General features: G+C 44.3%; 1 protein-coding gene across 3 annotated transcripts in view; it reads left to right on the top strand.

Moving 5' to 3' along the window:
• TRIM3 (tripartite motif containing 3) overlaps positions 1–15697 on the top strand; it is a 34240-nt gene extending 18543 nt beyond the window's left edge. For all 3 annotated transcript variants that reach the window (XM_031962080.1, XM_003765318.3, XM_031962079.1), the window contains 11 exons: positions 5194–5359; positions 5472–5703; positions 5967–6118; positions 6383–6563; positions 7011–7743; positions 7906–8009; positions 8651–8818; positions 9321–9489; positions 13674–13744; positions 13963–14103; positions 14194–15697. In XM_031962080.1, the coding sequence (XP_031817940.1) occupies positions 5229–5359; positions 5472–5703; positions 5967–6118; positions 6383–6563; positions 7011–7743; positions 7906–8009; positions 8651–8818; positions 9321–9489; positions 13674–13744; positions 13963–14103; positions 14194–14346 (2235 nt within the window). In that variant the 5' untranslated portion in view covers positions 5194–5228 and the 3' untranslated portion in view covers positions 14347–15697. The remainder of the gene's footprint in view (positions 1–5193; positions 5360–5471; positions 5704–5966; positions 6119–6382; positions 6564–7010; positions 7744–7905; positions 8010–8650; positions 8819–9320; positions 9490–13673; positions 13745–13962; positions 14104–14193) is intronic.
• The last annotated feature ends 2537 nt before the right edge of the window (positions 15698–18234 follow it).

Here is an 18234-nt window from a genome sequence, read left to right as displayed (position 1 = left end):
TATCTCCCTTTGAAATTCTCCATCAGATAAAGAAATGGATTAAACAATTTGCTTGATTTGCTCTCTGAGCTCTAACTTGTCAGGGAAAGGTTAAATTTGCACACAGACCTCTTGATTCCAAGTCCACCTTTTCCTACAGTACCTTGATATAGAGGATCATAGATTTAGAATTTAAAGAGACTTTATAACCCATCTGGTCCAATCCCTCATATTAAATGTGCTTTAAGATTTACCAAACCCTTTACACACATTATCTCATTTGATCAGGATCAATGGAGAGAAAAGAGGGGACTTTGGGGGTGAATGAGGGGAGAGGACCATGCTAGAAGAAGAAGGATCATCTGCTGAAAATGGAGTGGTGAAAGCTTTCAGGAGGGAAGAGAGGTCTGATGGTGGGGGAAGTTAGGGTAGTAAGGCAGGGAGAGGAATGAAAGGGCTGTCCAGTACTAAGGAGGAAACAGTGTATATTGGCTCTGGTGTGCATAGTTCTGCACTTTCCTTTGATAGTGCCCTGTGACTTAGGAATACACAGTGATACCTGGGTGATTTTAGGCAAGTCACTTCTCTGGACCTTGAGTTTACACATCTGTCAAATGAGTGGGTTGAACTATATGATCTCAGAGGTCCCTTCCAGTTTAAGTCTATGACTCAGGTCTAAGAATTGAATCAAATGAATCTTAAACGTTTAAAGAGACCCTAGAATCATTAAGTTAAGTGATCTTCTAGTCTACTTCCCAGTAATAGACTATGTCTCAAGCAACCTATTTTAATTTTTGACAGCTCTAAATTATATTAAGCCAAAATCTGCTTCTCTGTAACTTCTACCTGTTGCTTCTGGTTCTGCTTCTTGGATACAAAGAATAAGTTAAATCCCTCTTGTGTGACAGCCTCCAAAATATTATACCAAATTAAATGTCATGCTCTTGCACCCTACTGCATCTTCTCCTCCCTTCCCCCTTTAGTCTTTTCTTCTTTGGGTTAAGTATTTACTCGTAGTTCTTCAACTAAGCTTCAAGTGGAATATTTTCCAGTCCCTCACCATTTGTGATATGTACATAAAAAGCAGTAGAACAAAAAAGAATGCGATATGTGTCATGAAATCATAGGAATTTATTGGAGGGAGATCAGGGCAGCCTTAATAGATATAGTGATAAATAGCCTGGTCATTAAGACTGGGTGGGATTTTGAAAGTTATAGACTTGAGTGTGTTGGTGGGAAAAGAAAGGCATTTTAAAATGGATTGAACAGTGTGAGCCAGAGAGGCAGGGGCATGACTATGTAAGGCGTGTTCCAGGACAGCCGGGAGCTCAGGTTTATATGTGGATGTGTAAAGGAAAGCAGAGTATGGTGCAGGGGGTTGGCAGGGAAAAGGGGGAGCAGAAGTATAATTTGAGAAAGGAACAAGCGAGCACTTTGGGGGAGGTGCTCAGGCTAAGCTGAGGGTGAATGGAGGGCAGTCAATGCCCAAAGGATGCCTCTAGCTGGTATGAGCTGGGCATAGATGGACAGAAGACATGTCCTTACCAGTGATTCCACTTTCACCCTCCAAATCCTTGCCACAGGTCTGCCTCCGGGTCTAGGTCTTGTCCTAAGCCCAGGCTCCTTTCTGCCTAGCCACCAGCCCTTGTTCAAGGCCCAGGCTTCTGCCTTTTCTGCTGCTGGCATGTCCTGCACTCCCGGCACTGCCCCCTCTCCTGGATCTCTGCTCATCTTCCTTCACTACCACTGCATTGATTCAGATTCCTTAGGCCGAGATCTTGGACCCCATCCCCACCCCGCTCCAGCAGCGCTGCTCCAGAAACACGCCCCTCCCCAGTCCCCAGCCCCTCCCAGGCCCCCCGGCTGAGCCAGGGAAGGGAGTTTACTCCCCTTTCTGGGCTGATGGCGCTAGAGAAGTGGGTCTCTTCTCCAGAGGGGAAGAGGATCCCACGGGTTTGGAGGCAAGCCATTGAGCCTAGCAGGGGCAAGGGCGGGTGCTGGCGAGGGGAAGCTCGGAATGCTATTCTGCAGCAGGAAGGGGAAAGGGGAAAGGGGAAAGGGAAAGGGAAGAGGAGGAGCCACTAGCACTCCGCCTTCTCCCTCCAGCCCAGGCAGCACCAGCCTTGGGCACTAGCCTATCCTCTGTGTCTAGTCCCCCATTGTCCCCTCCCTTCCCCTCCTCCTCCCCACGGCCATGGGTGCTGTCCCCTTTTAGGGCTGGGTGGTGAATGGGGACCAGGGCTTGAACTCCTTGGACTGAGTCCTGCTCTACTTAGTGTTCTCTCCATCCTCTCGAACCTGCCTCACTCCCATACTTTCTTGACCACTTCTTAGTCCAAGGGAGCGTTGAGCTCCATTTTCCTGAGACCACTTTGTTTGCTTCTCCCCTCAGCTCCTCTGTACGTACCATGTCCTAGGTCAGCACTCAACAATCTTCATCCAAGTCTTGTTCCCTGGGTCAGCCCCAGGAGCCCCTTCACTCAGCCTCCAGGCTGCTGATCCTTGCCCCTCTGTTGCTCTCTTACCTCCTGGGCCTCTTTCCCCTGTTCCATTCCACTAACTTACTGATCCTCCAAGCTTGCCTTCCTTACTCAGTTCATGTAACTCCCTTAAGCAATCTGTTTCTCTTGTAGTCTTCTGAGCCTGCTCTGCATCCCCAGTTAGAATCCTGAGATTTAGATCTGAAAGGAACCTTAGTGGCTAGTCCAACCATCCTAGGCTAACCCCTTCCTTAGTGATTTGCCTAGGGTCATAGAGCTACTAGTGAGAAGAATTGGGATTTTTACCCAAATCCTAGGACTCCACATCCAGCAGCTTTTCTACCATACCATGCTGCTTTCCTGGGCCAGGACTTGAGCCCTTCACTATATCTCTTTAAATACCTGTTTCCTTGTGTGTGAGCCCCTCAACTCCCAAAGTTCTTGTCATTTGAATGTCTCTTCCATCACTCAGTAGTCAACCATATCCCACCAATTCCTGTACCCTTTCTGCAGCCCCTTCACTTTGCTTTAACTGACTTTGCACTGTTTCTGTTACTCAGACCACAGAGTACCTTTCCTCTTCTACCTTCCCCACTTCACTCAATTCACTCAATTTGACTCAAGAGTCAAAAAAAAAAAAAAAATCTGTTCAAATCTTTTCTTGTCATGTGATCTTGGACAAATCAACAATCTTCTCTGTTTGCTAGTTCTCTCCTGTAAAATGAGGAGGTGTAATGGCCTTAACTTTACTTTTAATTCTAAATGTATGATCCTCACCTTTTCATCACACTCTCCTGACTTAGCTCAGATCCAAGTTCTGCACACCTCATTTCACTTCTTAGGCTGAGATTTTAGATTCTAGAGCCCAGACTTAGCCCTTGCACAGCCTTCCTGGTCTATTGACTGAAGCATCTTTCCATACACTTCCACCCCACCCCCCAGTCTCTTGATCTCAAGCAAATAGGTCAGAGCCAAGGGGCAAGATGTCCCCAAACACTTCTTTCTATCCTATCCTTTGCCTTCTAGTGCTCTGGTCTCCCTCATCTATTCCTTAAATTCATGTCTTTTGAAGATCTTTTGAAGAAATTTAAGACTTTTTGGCTTGGAGGAGAGACTTATTGGAGATTTGATATCTATCTTGAAGTATTTGAAGTCTTGTTTTGCTTAGTCCTAGGTCACAGAATTGAGAGCAATGGATGAAAATTGAAGAGAAGCAGATTTGGGTTTAAAAAACTACTTAAGGATTATAATCCTTATTTTATCCTAAAGTGGAATGGGTTACTTTTCTAAGTAGTAGGTTCTTCCTCTCTTTAGGCCTTCAAATAAAATATTTGAAGGTTAGTTTAGTTGAAGTTAGCCTAGTTGAAGGCTAGATAGGTTTGTTGCAGAGGGAATCCTTTTTCAATCGTGGGTTGGACTATCTGGTTTCTAAGATCTCTTCCAACTCTTGACATTTTTCTGTCCTCCTGTAAATAAGACCTAGTCTTCTTCTAGCTCTTCTCATATAATTCTGTTCTTCTACCACCTCTTCATCTTCTCTTCAGCTCATACTTAGCACAGAGTTCTATCCTGCCTTTATCCTCTACCTGTTTTTCTAGCATTGTTTAGGGAGGTCTTATCTTCTATTTGTTCTTTTCTCAGGTTGGTTTGAGGGATCCCAGTGAGGTTGGCTCTTCCTAGTCTGGCCCCAAACATTGGGCTTCAGGTCACTCTGTCATGATCTTGCTGAAGCATCCTTGGGTACTTGATGGTCTCTCTGACTCTGAGCCTTATTGACCCCCAACCCGTTTGCCTAGAGTATGCTCCCAAGCCTTGTGTTAAGGCTCACACAAGGAGATGTATTCCTCACTTATTCTTAGGGTTGATTTCAATTCTTTAATCTGGCCTAGCCCCTTGAGTGCTTCTTTTAAGGCTCCTACTCCAGTTGATTTTCCAAGTTATATTCTTTATTTAATGCCATGGCTAAGATGATGGGTACAACTTAAGCCAAATGTTTATCTACACACTTTTTCATTCCAGGCTACCAGCTCTTCATCTACTTTTCTAGACTTTTAAAATTACTTATCATCTCTCAAGAACCCCTTAAATTTTCAGCTAGGAAAGTGGTCTTATAGAAGCCCATTTTACAATTTTTGTTGTTGTTCAGTTGTTTTAGTTGTGTTCCACTCTTTGTGATCCTATTTGGGGTTTTCTTGGTGAAGGTTCTGGAGTGTTTTGCCATTTCCTTCTCTAGATCATTTTACAGATAAAGGAACTGAGGCCTACAGGATTTTAAGTGATTTGTCCCAGGATCAATTAGCTAAGAAATGTCCGTCTGAAGCCAGATTTGAACTCAGTTCTTCCTGACTAGGTCTGGTATTCTATGCACTGCCACCTAAGTGCCATCATGGGTGGGCTCACATCCCAGTCTGCCCATCTTCTCTTGCTCTGGCTGTCCCAGAGTTCCCTACCCCACCTTTGGTTTTCTGCATACACAGAGAGCTAGTTTTAGTAGATAGTCCAGTTATCAGAAGGAGTGTGACTGTTACAGAGCTCGCATGGGGAGGAGATACTGTGACTAAGAGATGGGTCTTTTGGCTGAATGGATCTAAAGGAACATGCCCCTGAACATCATTTGGGGAGAAGGATAAAGGACAGAGAAGGCATTTTCTGCCCTGCTGTGCTGTGCCTGTGAGTGGCAACTCTTAGGGAAGGGGAAAGGCATTGACTGACATGAGTTTCTCTCTCCCTAAAGACTGGCCTGAGGGGGAGGAACTAATTGTCTGCGCCATGGCGAAGCGGGAGGGCAGCACCAGCCCGGTGGTTCGGCAGATTGACAAGCAGTTCCTGGTGTGCAGCATCTGCCTGGATCGCTACCATTGCCCTAAGGTTTTACCTTGCCTGCACACCTTCTGTGAGAGGTAAGCAGCTCAGGGACTATGGGGGAGCCACGGGTCTCTCCTTCCTGACTGTCCCTCCAAGACCTCCCCACTACTTTCTGCCGCCGCCGACCCCTTTTCCTCTCCCTTGCAGGTGCCTGCAGAGCTACATCCCTGCCCAGAGTCTGACGTTGTCATGTCCCGTGTGCCGCCAGACTTCCATCCTCCCCGAGCAGGGTGTTTCTGCTCTGCAGAATAACTTCTTTATCAGCAACCTGATTGAAGTGATGCAGAGGACCCCTGATGGAGGCCGAGACCCCACTGCCCCTCACCCGCTCTGCGCTGTGGCTGGGCGTCCTCTCTCCTGCCCCAACCATGAAGGCAAGGTGGGCCCAAGAGAGGGCCAGTGAGGCCAGGGCCGTGCCGGTCTGGAGTACAAGGATAGGGAGGGAAAGGGGGTGGGGGAGAGGCAGGAGCAGTTGGAGGGGTCGTTGGGGTTCATGGCGGGGAGTGGATGGGGGCCTCGGGCTTGCAAAGAGAGACTGGTGGGGACGGCTGGGCAGGGGTGGCTGAGAGATTCCTGGAATGGCCAGCTGTGGGGCTGGAGGGCTGAACTCCAGTCCATCAGTTTCTGCTTGTTTGCTCCCAGACAATGGAGTTCTACTGTGAATCATGTGAGACAGCTATGTGTGGGGAATGTCGAGCTGGGGAGCACGGGGAGCACCGCACTGTGCTGCTCCGGGATGTGGTGGAGCAGCACAAGGCAGCCCTGCAGAGGCAGCTGGACACTGTGCGCAGCCGGTAAGAAGGGTTGTGGGGAGAAGGGACTCTGGGAGAGGGGACAAGAAGGGCTGCCCAACTTTCAGAGGCAGCCATGGATTCAAATCCCGCATCTCAGATAATTAGTAGCTGTGTGACACTGGTGGGTCATTTACACCTGTTTCCTTGGTTATAAAGTGGAGGAGTTGGATAAGGGATGGTCTCTTATGTTTCTTTCTGACTCCAAATATCCTTTAATCCTTTACAGATTTCAGTGATTGCCTGTCTTGCCTGTTCCCATTCTAGGTTGCCCCAGCTGACGGCAGCCATTGCCCTGGTGGGAGAGATCAGCCAGCAGCTGGTGGATCGGAAGGCTGAAGCCCTGGCCCAGATCAGTGGGGCCTTTGAGGAGCTGGAGCAGGCCCTGCAGCAGCGCAAGGGGGCACTGGTCAGGGACCTGGAGGCCATCTGTGGGGCCAAGCAGAAGGTGGGCTCCCAGCCCCCTTTCCCAACTAACACCCCCAAATTTGCCCATCCTTTCTCCATTCCCCCATCCTGTTCCTTTTTCCCCCCCATCCCATTCCCTTACTCCTTTCCTGATTTGGGTCCTCCTTTTTCTCTGGGTCTGTCCTCAGCACCATCCCCACTGTGATCCATAGTGCTTTCTGTGCCCTAATGGTACTTATTCCTGCTGTACCCTGTAGGAGTGCCCTTTCTATGCCCCATGGTGCTCTCCCTGCACCCCACAGTACCCTCTGCATGGTGCTCTCCATGTGCCATCATGGTGTCCCCGTCCCATAGCCCTTTGCTCCATGTCCCTGTTGTGCCCTAAGGTGCACTCACTATATCCCCCTGGTGTCCTCTGCATGTTACCCTCCCAGTGCCCCTATGGTACCCTATCTATGCCCCCACGGTACCCGCCCCATGCCCCCAGGTGCTGCAGGCCCAGCTGGAGACACTGCGTCAGGGCCAGGAGCATATTGGGAGCAGCTGCAGCTTTGCGGAGCAGGCCCTGCGGCTAGGCTCAGAGACGGAAGTGCTGCTCGTGCGCAAGCAGATGGGGGAGCGGCTGGCGGCACTGGCCAGCCAAGCCTTCCCTGAGCGGCCTCACGAGAACGGGCAGCTGGAGCTTCTTCTAGAGACGGATGGCCTGCGCCGCTCTATTCTCAACTTGGGTGCACTCCTCACCACTAGTGCCACAGCCCATGAGACAGTGGCCACAGGGGAGGGCCTTCGCCAGGCCCTGGTGGGGCAGCCGGCCTCACTGACTATCACCACCAAAGACAAGGATGGGCAGCTTGTGCGCACGGGAAGTGCAGAACTTCGGGCCGAGCTGACGGGCCCCGATGGGGCTCGCCTTGAAGCCCATGTGCTGGACCACAAGAATGGCACTTATGAGCTAGTCTACACAGCCCGGGCAGAGGGTGAGCTTCTCCTCTCTGTACTACTCTATGGGCAGCCTGTACGGGGCAGCCCCTTCCGGGTGCGTGCCCTGCGCCCTGGTGACTTACCCCCCTCTCCTGATGATGTCAAACGCCGGGTCAAGTCCCCTGGTGGTCCTGGTGGCCATGTGAGACAGAAGGCTGTACGCCGACCCAGCTCTATGTATAGCACAGGAGGCAAGAGGAAGGACAACCCTATTGAGGATGAGCTGGTCTTCCGAGTTGGTGAGTGGCCTCCCCAGCCCGCTGCCCCTAGTGGCAGAGACCCCTGTAGGGTCACTGGTGTGTATATTTGTATATGTTGGGGAAGAGGAGCAAGGAGTGGGAGGAGTATTTGGTTCCAGGGCCCATTTTTCATGTCTCTTCAAAGCAGTGCTCTTTCTACAGGTAGCCGTGGGCGAGAGAAGGGTGAATTCACCAACTTACAGGGCATTTCTGCAGCCAGCAGTGGCCGCATTGTGGTGGCTGACAGTAACAACCAGTGCATCCAGGTAAAGGGAAGTGCATCCCTTCAACCCAAATCACTAGGGTATTGAGGTGACATTCCTCTACCACCATCCACCCACCTGTGTGTGTGTATGTTCATGTAGCAGTCTCCTCCAAAAGATCAGGGTATTCAGATAATGCTAGTCTCCCCTCGATCCGCTAATCAGGGTGTTGAAGAAATTCAGGCTTTCACTGGATGTAATACTAATACCTGCCCAGTCTTTGGCTTGCAGGGCCTTCTGGGAAGTACAAAAAATTTTTAAAAAGCTTTAACTGGTCGCTGCATAAAAGGAGTATTTTTTGATTAGGAAAGACTTGAATATATGTGTACGCAGAAAAGAAGGAGTGAGTTCAGTTGAGGGAGATACGGAGAGAATATGGATGATTTTGAAAATAAGATCATGGAGGCATAGCTCTGGATTCAAGGGGAGGATTCAGTATAATAGGATGAGGACATTTCTTCTACCTTTTCCCTCCTCCAAAAACCAGTGAATAGAGCAAATGCACTGTTTAGAAGGGTCTGGGCTCTGTAGCTATGGAAGTCCCTCCATTCGTTCTCTACTTCCGTCTCCAACGACCGTGTCTCCTTCTTAGAGCTCTTTTAGTCTGTTTCCATAAAGATTTGCTCTCTTGCTGTTACTCCTAGGTATTCTCTAATGAGGGCCAGTTCAAACTCCGCTTTGGTGTGCGAGGCCGCTCCCCTGGGCAGCTGCAGCGTCCCACTGGTGTGGCAGTGGACACCAATGGTGACATTATTGTGGCTGATTATGACAACCGCTGGGTCAGTGTCTTCTCACCTGAAGGAAAGTTCAAGGTGAGAGCAATGTTTGCCTTGTCAGTTTCCATTTCCTTCCTTGTGCTGAGTGTGAAAAGGAAGAAGAGATGAGATTATTTAAAAGTTAAGTAGGGTCCAGACCCACAGTAGGAGTGTGGGGCCAGTGAGAAAGATCTGGCTTCTCGTACCTGGAGTCTCTCTGTACAGCTCCTCTTTCCTGGACTCTTCTTGGTTCTGAGCTAAGGGTTTCTTCTCTCTGAGCTGGGGTCTTTGGCTTAGGAGAGCCATCTATTCCCCTTGGCTCTGTAGTTTCACCTCACCTTCTCTTTCCTTCATGAAAACTGAACCAAGGAGTCACGTCCTCCTCTTTGGAGAGACAAAAGAAGAATGGACATTGGAGAAGCCTCCTTCTGCTTCTTTCTTGCTCATCCTCTACCTCTTGGCCTCCCTATTTCCACACTGGTCTGTCTGTGAGGTCCTGCGCTGGGACCCTGTCCTAATGACCAGCTTAGTCTTAACTTCCTTTTCTGGGCTTTTGCAGACCAAGATTGGAGCTGGGAGGCTCATGGGACCCAAGGGTGTGGCTGTGGACCGTAACGGGCACATCATCGTGGTGGACAACAAGGCTTGCTGTGTCTTTACCTTCCAACCCAATGGAAAGCTAGTGGGTCGCTTTGGGGGCCGTGGTGCCACTGACCGCCATTTTGCAGGTATGGGGATAGGATTATAACTAAGAAACTCTGAAAATTACTAAAAGATTCCTCACTACCCTGAGATTTTTTATTCTTTCTTCACAATGAATTTGAGACCAATGCATACTCACTACCCAGAGAATTTCCCCTATAAAATCAGAAGCAGGAGGTACCTGTACCTAAACAAGATTATCTCCACCAAATCCTCCACAGAGAGTTATTAGGTCTCTGCTTGATGGTCTTCAGACATAAAAAGCTTACAGTCTCTCAGAGCAGCTGATTTTCCTTCAGAAACCTAGCCACTATAAAGTTTTTCTTTGTCAGACCTAAATCTCTTTATCTGTACCTTTTACCTATTGCTCCTAGTTCTGCCCTCCAGGATTCTGTATACTGTTTTCTAATATTTAAAGAGCTGGAATCATATCTTATCTCTCTCTTCTCCCCCAAGCTAAATAGTCTAAATTTGAACTGGTCCTCATGTGGGTTAGTTAACATTGTCCTCATCATCCTGGCCACCTAATTCTAGATACTCTTCAGCTTGTCACTATATTAAGATAAGGTCTTCAGAAACTGAGCAGAGCACTCCAAAGGTGATCTCATCAGAACAGAGTGGAGTGAGGCCATCACTTTCATCATTTGAGAAGCAATACATCCTTTATTGTAGCTTAGGATCCCATTAACTTTTTTTGCTTATGTTCTGCTATTGACTTATTGAATTTGCAGTCCACGAAAGTCTTCTGAGTTCTTTTCCATGAATTGCTGTCTAAGTCATGTGTCCCTTGTTTTATACAGCTGGTGTGTGTGTGTGTGTGTGTGTGTGTGTGTGTGTGTGTGTGTACAAATAGAATGTTAAGTTTTCCTCATTAAGTATTATGTTATTAGATTTGGCCCATTGTTTTTGCCTATCATGTTTTTGGATCCTAGCTCTGTTATTTAGTATATTAGGTATCCCTTCCAGATTTGTGGCTCACCAAATTTAATAAAGATGCCATTCATTTAAATCATCGATAAAAAATAGTATATAATATAAGGCCAAGGGTGGATCTTTGGGGGACCCTGAAAAAGACATCTCTTCAGTTCATGTGACCCACTGGTAGTTTCTCTTTGGTGCTCATTGTACCAGTTCAGATTCTTTTATCATCTGGTCAAGAAGAGCATGCCTTTGTCAGAATGCCTTATTGAAATTCAAGTATATAGTCTCTGTAGCACTCTCCTGATCTACCAGACAGGTGACAGTAAAAAGGGAAATGAGGTTAGTTCGGCACAACCTGGTTTTGATGAAGCTATTCTGGCTCTTTGTGACCATATTTCCTTTTTTTAAAATGCCCAGAAATCTACCACTATAACAGTAAGATCTAGAACAGGACTTCTTAACTTGGGGTCTGTGAACTTACTTTTTAAAATATTTGGAAAACTATTAGGTATAATTGATTTTCTTTGCAGTCTTAAATATTTTATTTTGTAAGTCTAAAAAAGTGATTCCAAAAAGAAATTCCTAGATTTTCCCAGACTGTTAGAAGAGATCCATGCACAGAAAAATTTTAACGACTCTGATGCAAAATTTTGTCAGAGAAAAATAAGACAACCTCAGTGGCCTGTAGTTTGAAGGTTCTACCCTTTCTTTCTTTCTTTCTTTCTTTCTTTCTTTTTTAAACAGGATGATATTTTTCCTACTCCAGTCTTGTAGCACCTCTTGCTCTCCATGATTTTTCTTAATATTCTATTATTATCTAACATTTCACAAATAAGATCAAAGGAAAAATAAACTTAATGGTAAAGGATTCCACATGAAACTATAAACTTCTATTATTTTTAGTTTGATTTTTAAAAAATGTTTTTACTATAATAGTGCATCAGAATCTTCCTATTTCCATATCTTCTTCTCATTTTCCTTTTTATGCATTTCTCATTTCTTTCAAAAACTTTGATATACTTAGTCCAGGATAAGTGTTTCTCTATCCTCCTGTTTGGGTTTCCTCTCTGTTTGCCATTGTTTATTTATCCTTTCCAGTCCAGATATTATTTACATTGGTAGAGGAACCAGGAGCAGAATATGAGTTGATTAGTTCTACCTTCCCTTCATTGTCTATTATCATTATCCCATTTACTTTAAGCAGCAATTTTAAGTGTGTGATCAGAAGCATATCACTTAACTTCTTTGTACCTTAGTTTTTTTCATTTGGAATATAGGAATGAAAACAGCAATAACCTTCCATGGTAGTTGTGAGAATCAAAAGAGATGCTGTTCTTTTTTAGACCTTTATGATCTAAATATTTGAGTAAGATTGTTATCTTCCTTTTGCTCTCAAGAAAGTCCCCTCCCAAAAAAAAGACTTTTTTAGTTCCTTTTTATTGGCTCTCATTAATTTCAGTTTATTCTGAGTTTTAACACTACTGACACTATTCTTGAAGAATCTCCAAGATTGATTCTCCAAAATCTTGTGTTATTAGTTGTCCCTGATATTTATTTTTCAAAATATCTTAGTACCTGAGTTAATATTTTATAAATATTTTATCCTTAAGAGTATTTCTTAAATACTTAGAACATTGGCCCCTATCTCTCTTTCTAAGGAATGTTTTGAAATTTATTTTTTCCCATAGAGGGTACTTTCATTTGGGATGGACTTCTCTCTCCTCTTCTCTTGAGAATTTTCAGATAGAGTGAGTAGTTATGTCCTGCCAATGTTCTTATTATTTTTACTGCAAAGCAGTTAAATTTAATGTAATCATCTGTTAAGGACTTTTTGCTTTCAAGATACTATGTTGGGCACTAAGAATACCCAAAAACAAACAAACAAAAAAAAAAAACACAAACCAGATATTGCCCTCAAAGTGCTTATAATTTCCTAGAAAAATACAGCATGTATAAAGATAAGTAAATATGAGAGAATTTAATGGCAAAAGAGGATTGGGAGAGGCTTCCTGAAGGAGGTCAAATTGAATTAACATGATTTTTTCTGAAATAAAAAAAAAAAAATGGTAAGAATCCTTTGAGATTGACTTTCTTTTTGTTATTTTTATATTTAGTATTTTATTTTCCCCAGTTATAGTAAAAACAGTTTTTAACATTATTTTTAAATCTTTGATTTCTAGATTCTTTCTCTTCCTTGTTCCCCACTCCACCCCTATTGAGAATGTAAGCAATTCAGTATAGGTGATAACATGTGTAGTCTTGCAGAACATTTCCATAATGATCATATTGTGAAAGAAAGCATAGACAAAAAAAAAAAAAAACAAAAAAAAAACAAACCCCAAACCAAAAACCCCTCAAGAAAAATAAAGTTAAAAAAAACAAGTATGCTTCACTCTGAATTCAGATACCATCAGTTCTTTTTTTGGGTGTGGATAGCATTTTTCATCAGAAGTCCCTCAGAGCTGTCTTGGATCATTGTATTGTGGAGAAGAATTATATCATTCACAACTGATCATCTTAAAATAATGCTGTTACTTTGCATACAGTATGTTTTCCTTTGTATCAAAGGAAAGCTCATACAAATCTTTCAGGTTTTTCTGAAAGCATCTTGTTCATCGTTTATTACAGCATAATAGCAATTCATCACAATTTGTTCAACTATTCCTCAGTTGATGAACATCCCCTCAATTTCCAATTCTTTTTTCCCAGAAAAGAGCTATTATAAATGTTCCTTGCGCATATAAATCTTTTTACTTTTTTAAAAATCACTTTTGGAATATAGACCTAGTAGTAGTGGTATTATTAGGTCAAATGTGGATGGTTTTATAGTTGTTTGAGCATAGTTCCAAATTGCTCTCTAGATTGGTTGAATCAGTTCACAACTCTGCCAACAATGCATTAATGTCTCACTTTTTCCCATATCCATGCCAACATTTGTCACTTTTATTTTCAGTCCTATTAGCCTTAGTTTGACTTTCTTTACATAATTCTGGATCATTCTTTTCCTTCTTATTTTTCTAGCACTCACTCAAAGCTTTCCCAGGAAAATATCTTTTTATAATCAAAAAACTATTAACCCTCATCTATTTTTAGTTTGAGATTTTTATTCTTGTAACACATAGCAGCAAAACACCTTTATTTTGCGTTTGTATATGTTTTTGTTTTTCACATACAACACACCCACACCCCTGCTGTCCTGGGACCACCCAGTGAATCTCTGAGTAAGGGCTATTATCCCATCTCTATATAGAATCTCTTTCTTACTGCTTCTTCTCTCCTGTGTCTTAAGGTCCCCACTTTGTTGCTGTGAATAACAAGAATGAAATTGTGGTGACAGATTTCCATAATCACTCAGTGAAGGTTAGTGACATCTTCCACAAACAGCAGACATCCTGTACCTTTCTCCTCTTTCCTACACTATGGATCTCCAGGTCACCTTTCTCCTGTGATTCCTTTCCTTTCCAAAGCCTTTTCTTCCCTTCCCTCCCTCCATTTCCTTTCTGCTATCTTCAGCCCCTGGCCTCGTGTCCCTCATGCTGGGTGTCTTTGAATTGGCTCTAAGTCCCCTCCCATCCCAGGTGTACAGTGCAGATGGAGACTTCCTCTTCAAGTTTGGCTCCCATGGCGAGGGTAATGGGCAGTTCAATGCCCCTACTGGTGTGGCTGTGGACTCGAATGGGAACATCATCGTGGCAGATTGGGGGAACAGTCGCATCCAGGTAAGTCCTACTGCTCTATGGTCCCTAGAGGTCTGGAAAGTGAGGGCTAAGGGTCACAGTGAACTTTCTGCCTTTCTCTCTGTTCTACAGGTATTTGACAGTACAGGCTCTTTCTTATCCTATATCAACACCACTGCAGAACCACTTTATGGCCCTCAGGGCTTGGCACTGACCTCCGATGGCCACGTGGTAGTGGCTGATGCAGGCAACCACTGTTTCAAGGCCTATCGTTACCTCCAGTAGCTGCTCTGCTGGCTCAGACCTGGATGGATAGAGAGATGGACACCACCACTCCAAGGATGGGATGGGCCCAGGACCCCTCCACTGTGGGCCATATCAGGGAGCAATGAAAGTGGGAGCCATGTGCCCTTCACCACCCCAGGGCCTTCCCCAGGGATCTTCTCCCCATGTTCACCAGTTGATCTCTATCCTCCTTTCCCCCCCACACCCCTCCCATCCCTTCACGCTGCACTTTATTTATTCGGTTCCTGCTTTGGTGATTGGGGTGGAGGGGGAGGCTGTGGGGGAGTTGACCAGGTTGGGAGGCCTATGAAGTCTCCCTGAGCTTGCCATCCTACTGCCTGCCCACTTGCCCACTTACCCACATTTTTTTTGGTTTCTACAAGAATTGCTAAGCTTCACCCCTAACCCCTAGCCCCACTTAGACCTATACCCCACGTCAGGGTCTAGACCCCCTTTAGGCTTGGTCTTAGCCCTATCATGTAGATCAGTTACTGCCAGTTCTTCTGGCCTGTCTCCAGGAGGAGCTTGGGGCCTTCACAGCCAAGGATCCTGACTGCCTCCAAGCTGCTTCACAGGGCAGTGCTATAGGCTGGCAGGACATGGTTTCCCCTCTGCCTTCTCAGACAAACTGACAGACAGACAGTAATACCCTTGCCCGGTCCGCTTCAATGTACAAAATAAATGATCTCCGTGGCTTCCATTTTGATCCTTCTTGGAAGAGAAGGGGGATGCTGCTACTTTAGGCACCTCCCCTACCCAGGAACTTAGGGTGAGGAAATGGGCTAGGGATCCTAAAACTGGGAAAGAAATGGGATGGGGGGAAGCAGGCAATTGTTCCTCAGTCCTTGGCTCAGAGGGTATTGCAGGCTCAGAGCAGGCTCTCCTAATGGAGCTTTGAAGTTGGGCTGTAGTGGTACAGGAGAGGGATGCTTCTGAGGCCATGGGAGTACCATTCTTTTCCCCTAATCCTCTATCCTAGGCCATGATAGGGGACCTGAATGGATCTGGAATGTGGAATGATATAAGGTTCCTAGAAGCATCAGAAGAATCATTGCCTGGGTAAAGATGAATACACAAATGCACTAGACTCACAAAACCATGAGAAGAAGGGGTCCTGAAGGGCAAGTTCTGACCTGTTGAGAAGGGTAGATGATAAAGAAGGCTTTGGCAGATAGGATAGCTACCCTGGGCCTCTTGTACCCTGAGGAAGGTGGGTTTCCAGGATTATTTTCACAGATTTAACATTTGATATTGGGAACCTCTAGTCAGGTTCTGAGAAGATGCCCAGGTATTTCAATAAAAATGCGAACAACCCAGACTTAGGACCTAATGGTGAGAATGCAACCACATGTACACACATACAGCCATATTCTTACATATGAAGAATGAACATCAGAATAGAAATTTAGAAGAACAAAATGGAATAAAGTTCTAAAATAAACTTCATATGGGTAGATGTCCATAATTTGGACAGGGACTAGTTTTGAAGTGGATTTGTTTCTAAATGAGCTGCCCTAGATCCTTGGGGACATTCTTGGAGTAAAGTAGAGTTAGTAATACTAGTTTAAAAAAAAAACTAGTTGGTCAGTGTAGAGAAATAATTATTCATTCTTTGTAAGGAGCTTGATGTTGGTAGAGCAAAGTTGGGGGTAGAATCATAGAAACACATTTAAAGTAACTCTCAGGCCAAGGCAAATAGATTTCATGTCTCTATATCTCTAATTACTGTCTCAAACATAGCAATCCATGGAACATGTTTGGATGGCATAAAGGGGCTGGTCCCAAAATTAGCTCCAGTGAAGGAAGTTAATGTGGCAGTATCATAGAAGATGTTACCCCAAAATATACTTTTCCTATGATATAGATCTCAGCTTATCCATGTCTGTCCATCTTGTGTAATGAAGACAGATATGTATCTTGTCTTCCTTAAATCTCCCACATCAGAACCACCAGATGTGGGAAGAGCCATCCTCATGTTTTCTTGATATTGTATGGGTACCAGTGGAATAAGTGAAAACTTCAGAAGTTATCCTTTGTTTTTGTGTAACTAGCACATTTTTTTCCTAATCATAAACTTCTCTCCTTACAATAATAATGGCTAAAATTGTATATGGGACATTGCAAAGAAATTTACATTTAAGCCTCAACTCTGAGTAATGGTGCCAGTAGATAATATTCCATTTTGCCAATGAACAAGTTCAGAGAATGGTGACTTACCCTTGGTTGTACAGCTAGTAAGTATTAAGGGCAAGGCTGAATTCAAGTCTTCCTGATTCTAGTGCTCTGATGCTGTGGCATGGTGTCAAGGTGATCTTACGTTTCAGTCTAGACTGGTGAAGTGCGAGTTCCTACCATATTGAAAAGACTTCAAGTACTATTCCAGCAAAAGATATCTTCTCAGGATCAACTTAATCAAGTATGAAGAGTTTTGCAACCTATTTGATTACTTGTTAATGAGTTCTTTGGCTATGACAATATATGAAACAAAGGGAAAAAATAGTCTACTATTTCTGCAGTGATGCAGACTGGCAGCAAAGTCAGAAAGTGCTGAGTCTTGTTCAATTACCAAGTAAGTAAATATACTACTGGAGTAACTGAATAATCAGTCTTGGCACTCTTAATGGGTTTTAATTTAATGAGTTCAGATCTGGTCCCAAACACTAACTGTGTGACCCTAGGCAAGTCACTTACTCCTGTTTATCACAGTTTCCTCATCTGCAAAAGGATTTGGAGAAGAAACTCCAGTATCTTTGACAAAAAAAATCCAAGTGGGGTCATGAAGAATTGGATGTAACAACAATAAAATTAGAAGTAATCAGAACCACAATCCTAGTGATTTCAAATATAATTAATTTCCAAAGATGGTACAATGTTACTAGGTTTGAAACTCCTACTTCTCTGAAGCAAGCCTAACATCTATGGATGAAACATTTATGAGCTAAACCTCATAAGGGGGAAACCAACTGTCATCTGGAGATAGCAGAGATAGAGACCAAATCACGGCTAGGAAAAAAAAATCAAGCCAATATAATACCAGCTTGCCTGCAAATTTGAAAAAATCTAGGAGGAGAGAAATGGGAAAACAAGGTGCAGGGGCAGAAATTCAGATTTCAAGGGGGTAGGGAGAAGAGTCAAAGTGGCATGAGGGGAGTTACTATGTTTGACCTGTCTCCAAAGTTCTGTTCCTTTTGTCGTGATTACTGTATTCCTCACCTTCACTCTGACATAATCAGGAGGAGGATGTACCTATATTTTTCTCCCAGATCAGGGAGTCATTCAGCAACTATGTCAGAGGTGTTCATTTTACTTTCAGTACATTGTTCTCCTCTGGGCTAGACCTGACAAGGCTAAAAACAGAATCATGGAGTTTGATTTGGAAGTCATTCTGGTCATCAACCAATCCAAATTATACATACTTGGCAAAGAATCCACTCTGCAGCGATATATACCTGACATGTTGTCCAGCCTCTGAAGACCTCCCACTTTGTTGCGCCTTCTGCTTCCCAAGATGGCTGGTCCTTTCAATTCCTGATTAGCTCCTATTAAGTTTCTCCTTTCATTGATCTTAAATTTGCTTCTTTATAGCTTCCATGCAATGTTCTTAGTTTTGCTCTCTGGGAATAATAAATCTAGTCTTTCTTCCAAATGACAGTCCTTCACATCCTAGAAGACCACTATCATGTCCATCCACAAAGTCTTCTTTCTCCAGGCTATAACCTGATTCTTTATGGCATGATCTCTAAACCCTCCACTGCCATGATTTTCTTCCTCTGAACACTCCACTATATACCTCTTTTTTCTAGAAATGGGCCCATAAATGAATCTCATATTCCAGAAGTAATCTGACCAAGGCAGAATTCGGAAGGACTAACACTTCTTTATTCCTGG

Source organism: Sarcophilus harrisii, chromosome 3 (assembly GCF_902635505.1).
Source record: "Sarcophilus harrisii chromosome 3, mSarHar1.11, whole genome shotgun sequence".
NCBI classification, from domain to species: domain Eukaryota; kingdom Metazoa; phylum Chordata; class Mammalia; order Dasyuromorphia; family Dasyuridae; genus Sarcophilus; species Sarcophilus harrisii.
The sequence above is the reverse complement of the archived record's forward strand: the minus strand, read 5'-3'. Positions and strand labels throughout refer to the sequence as shown.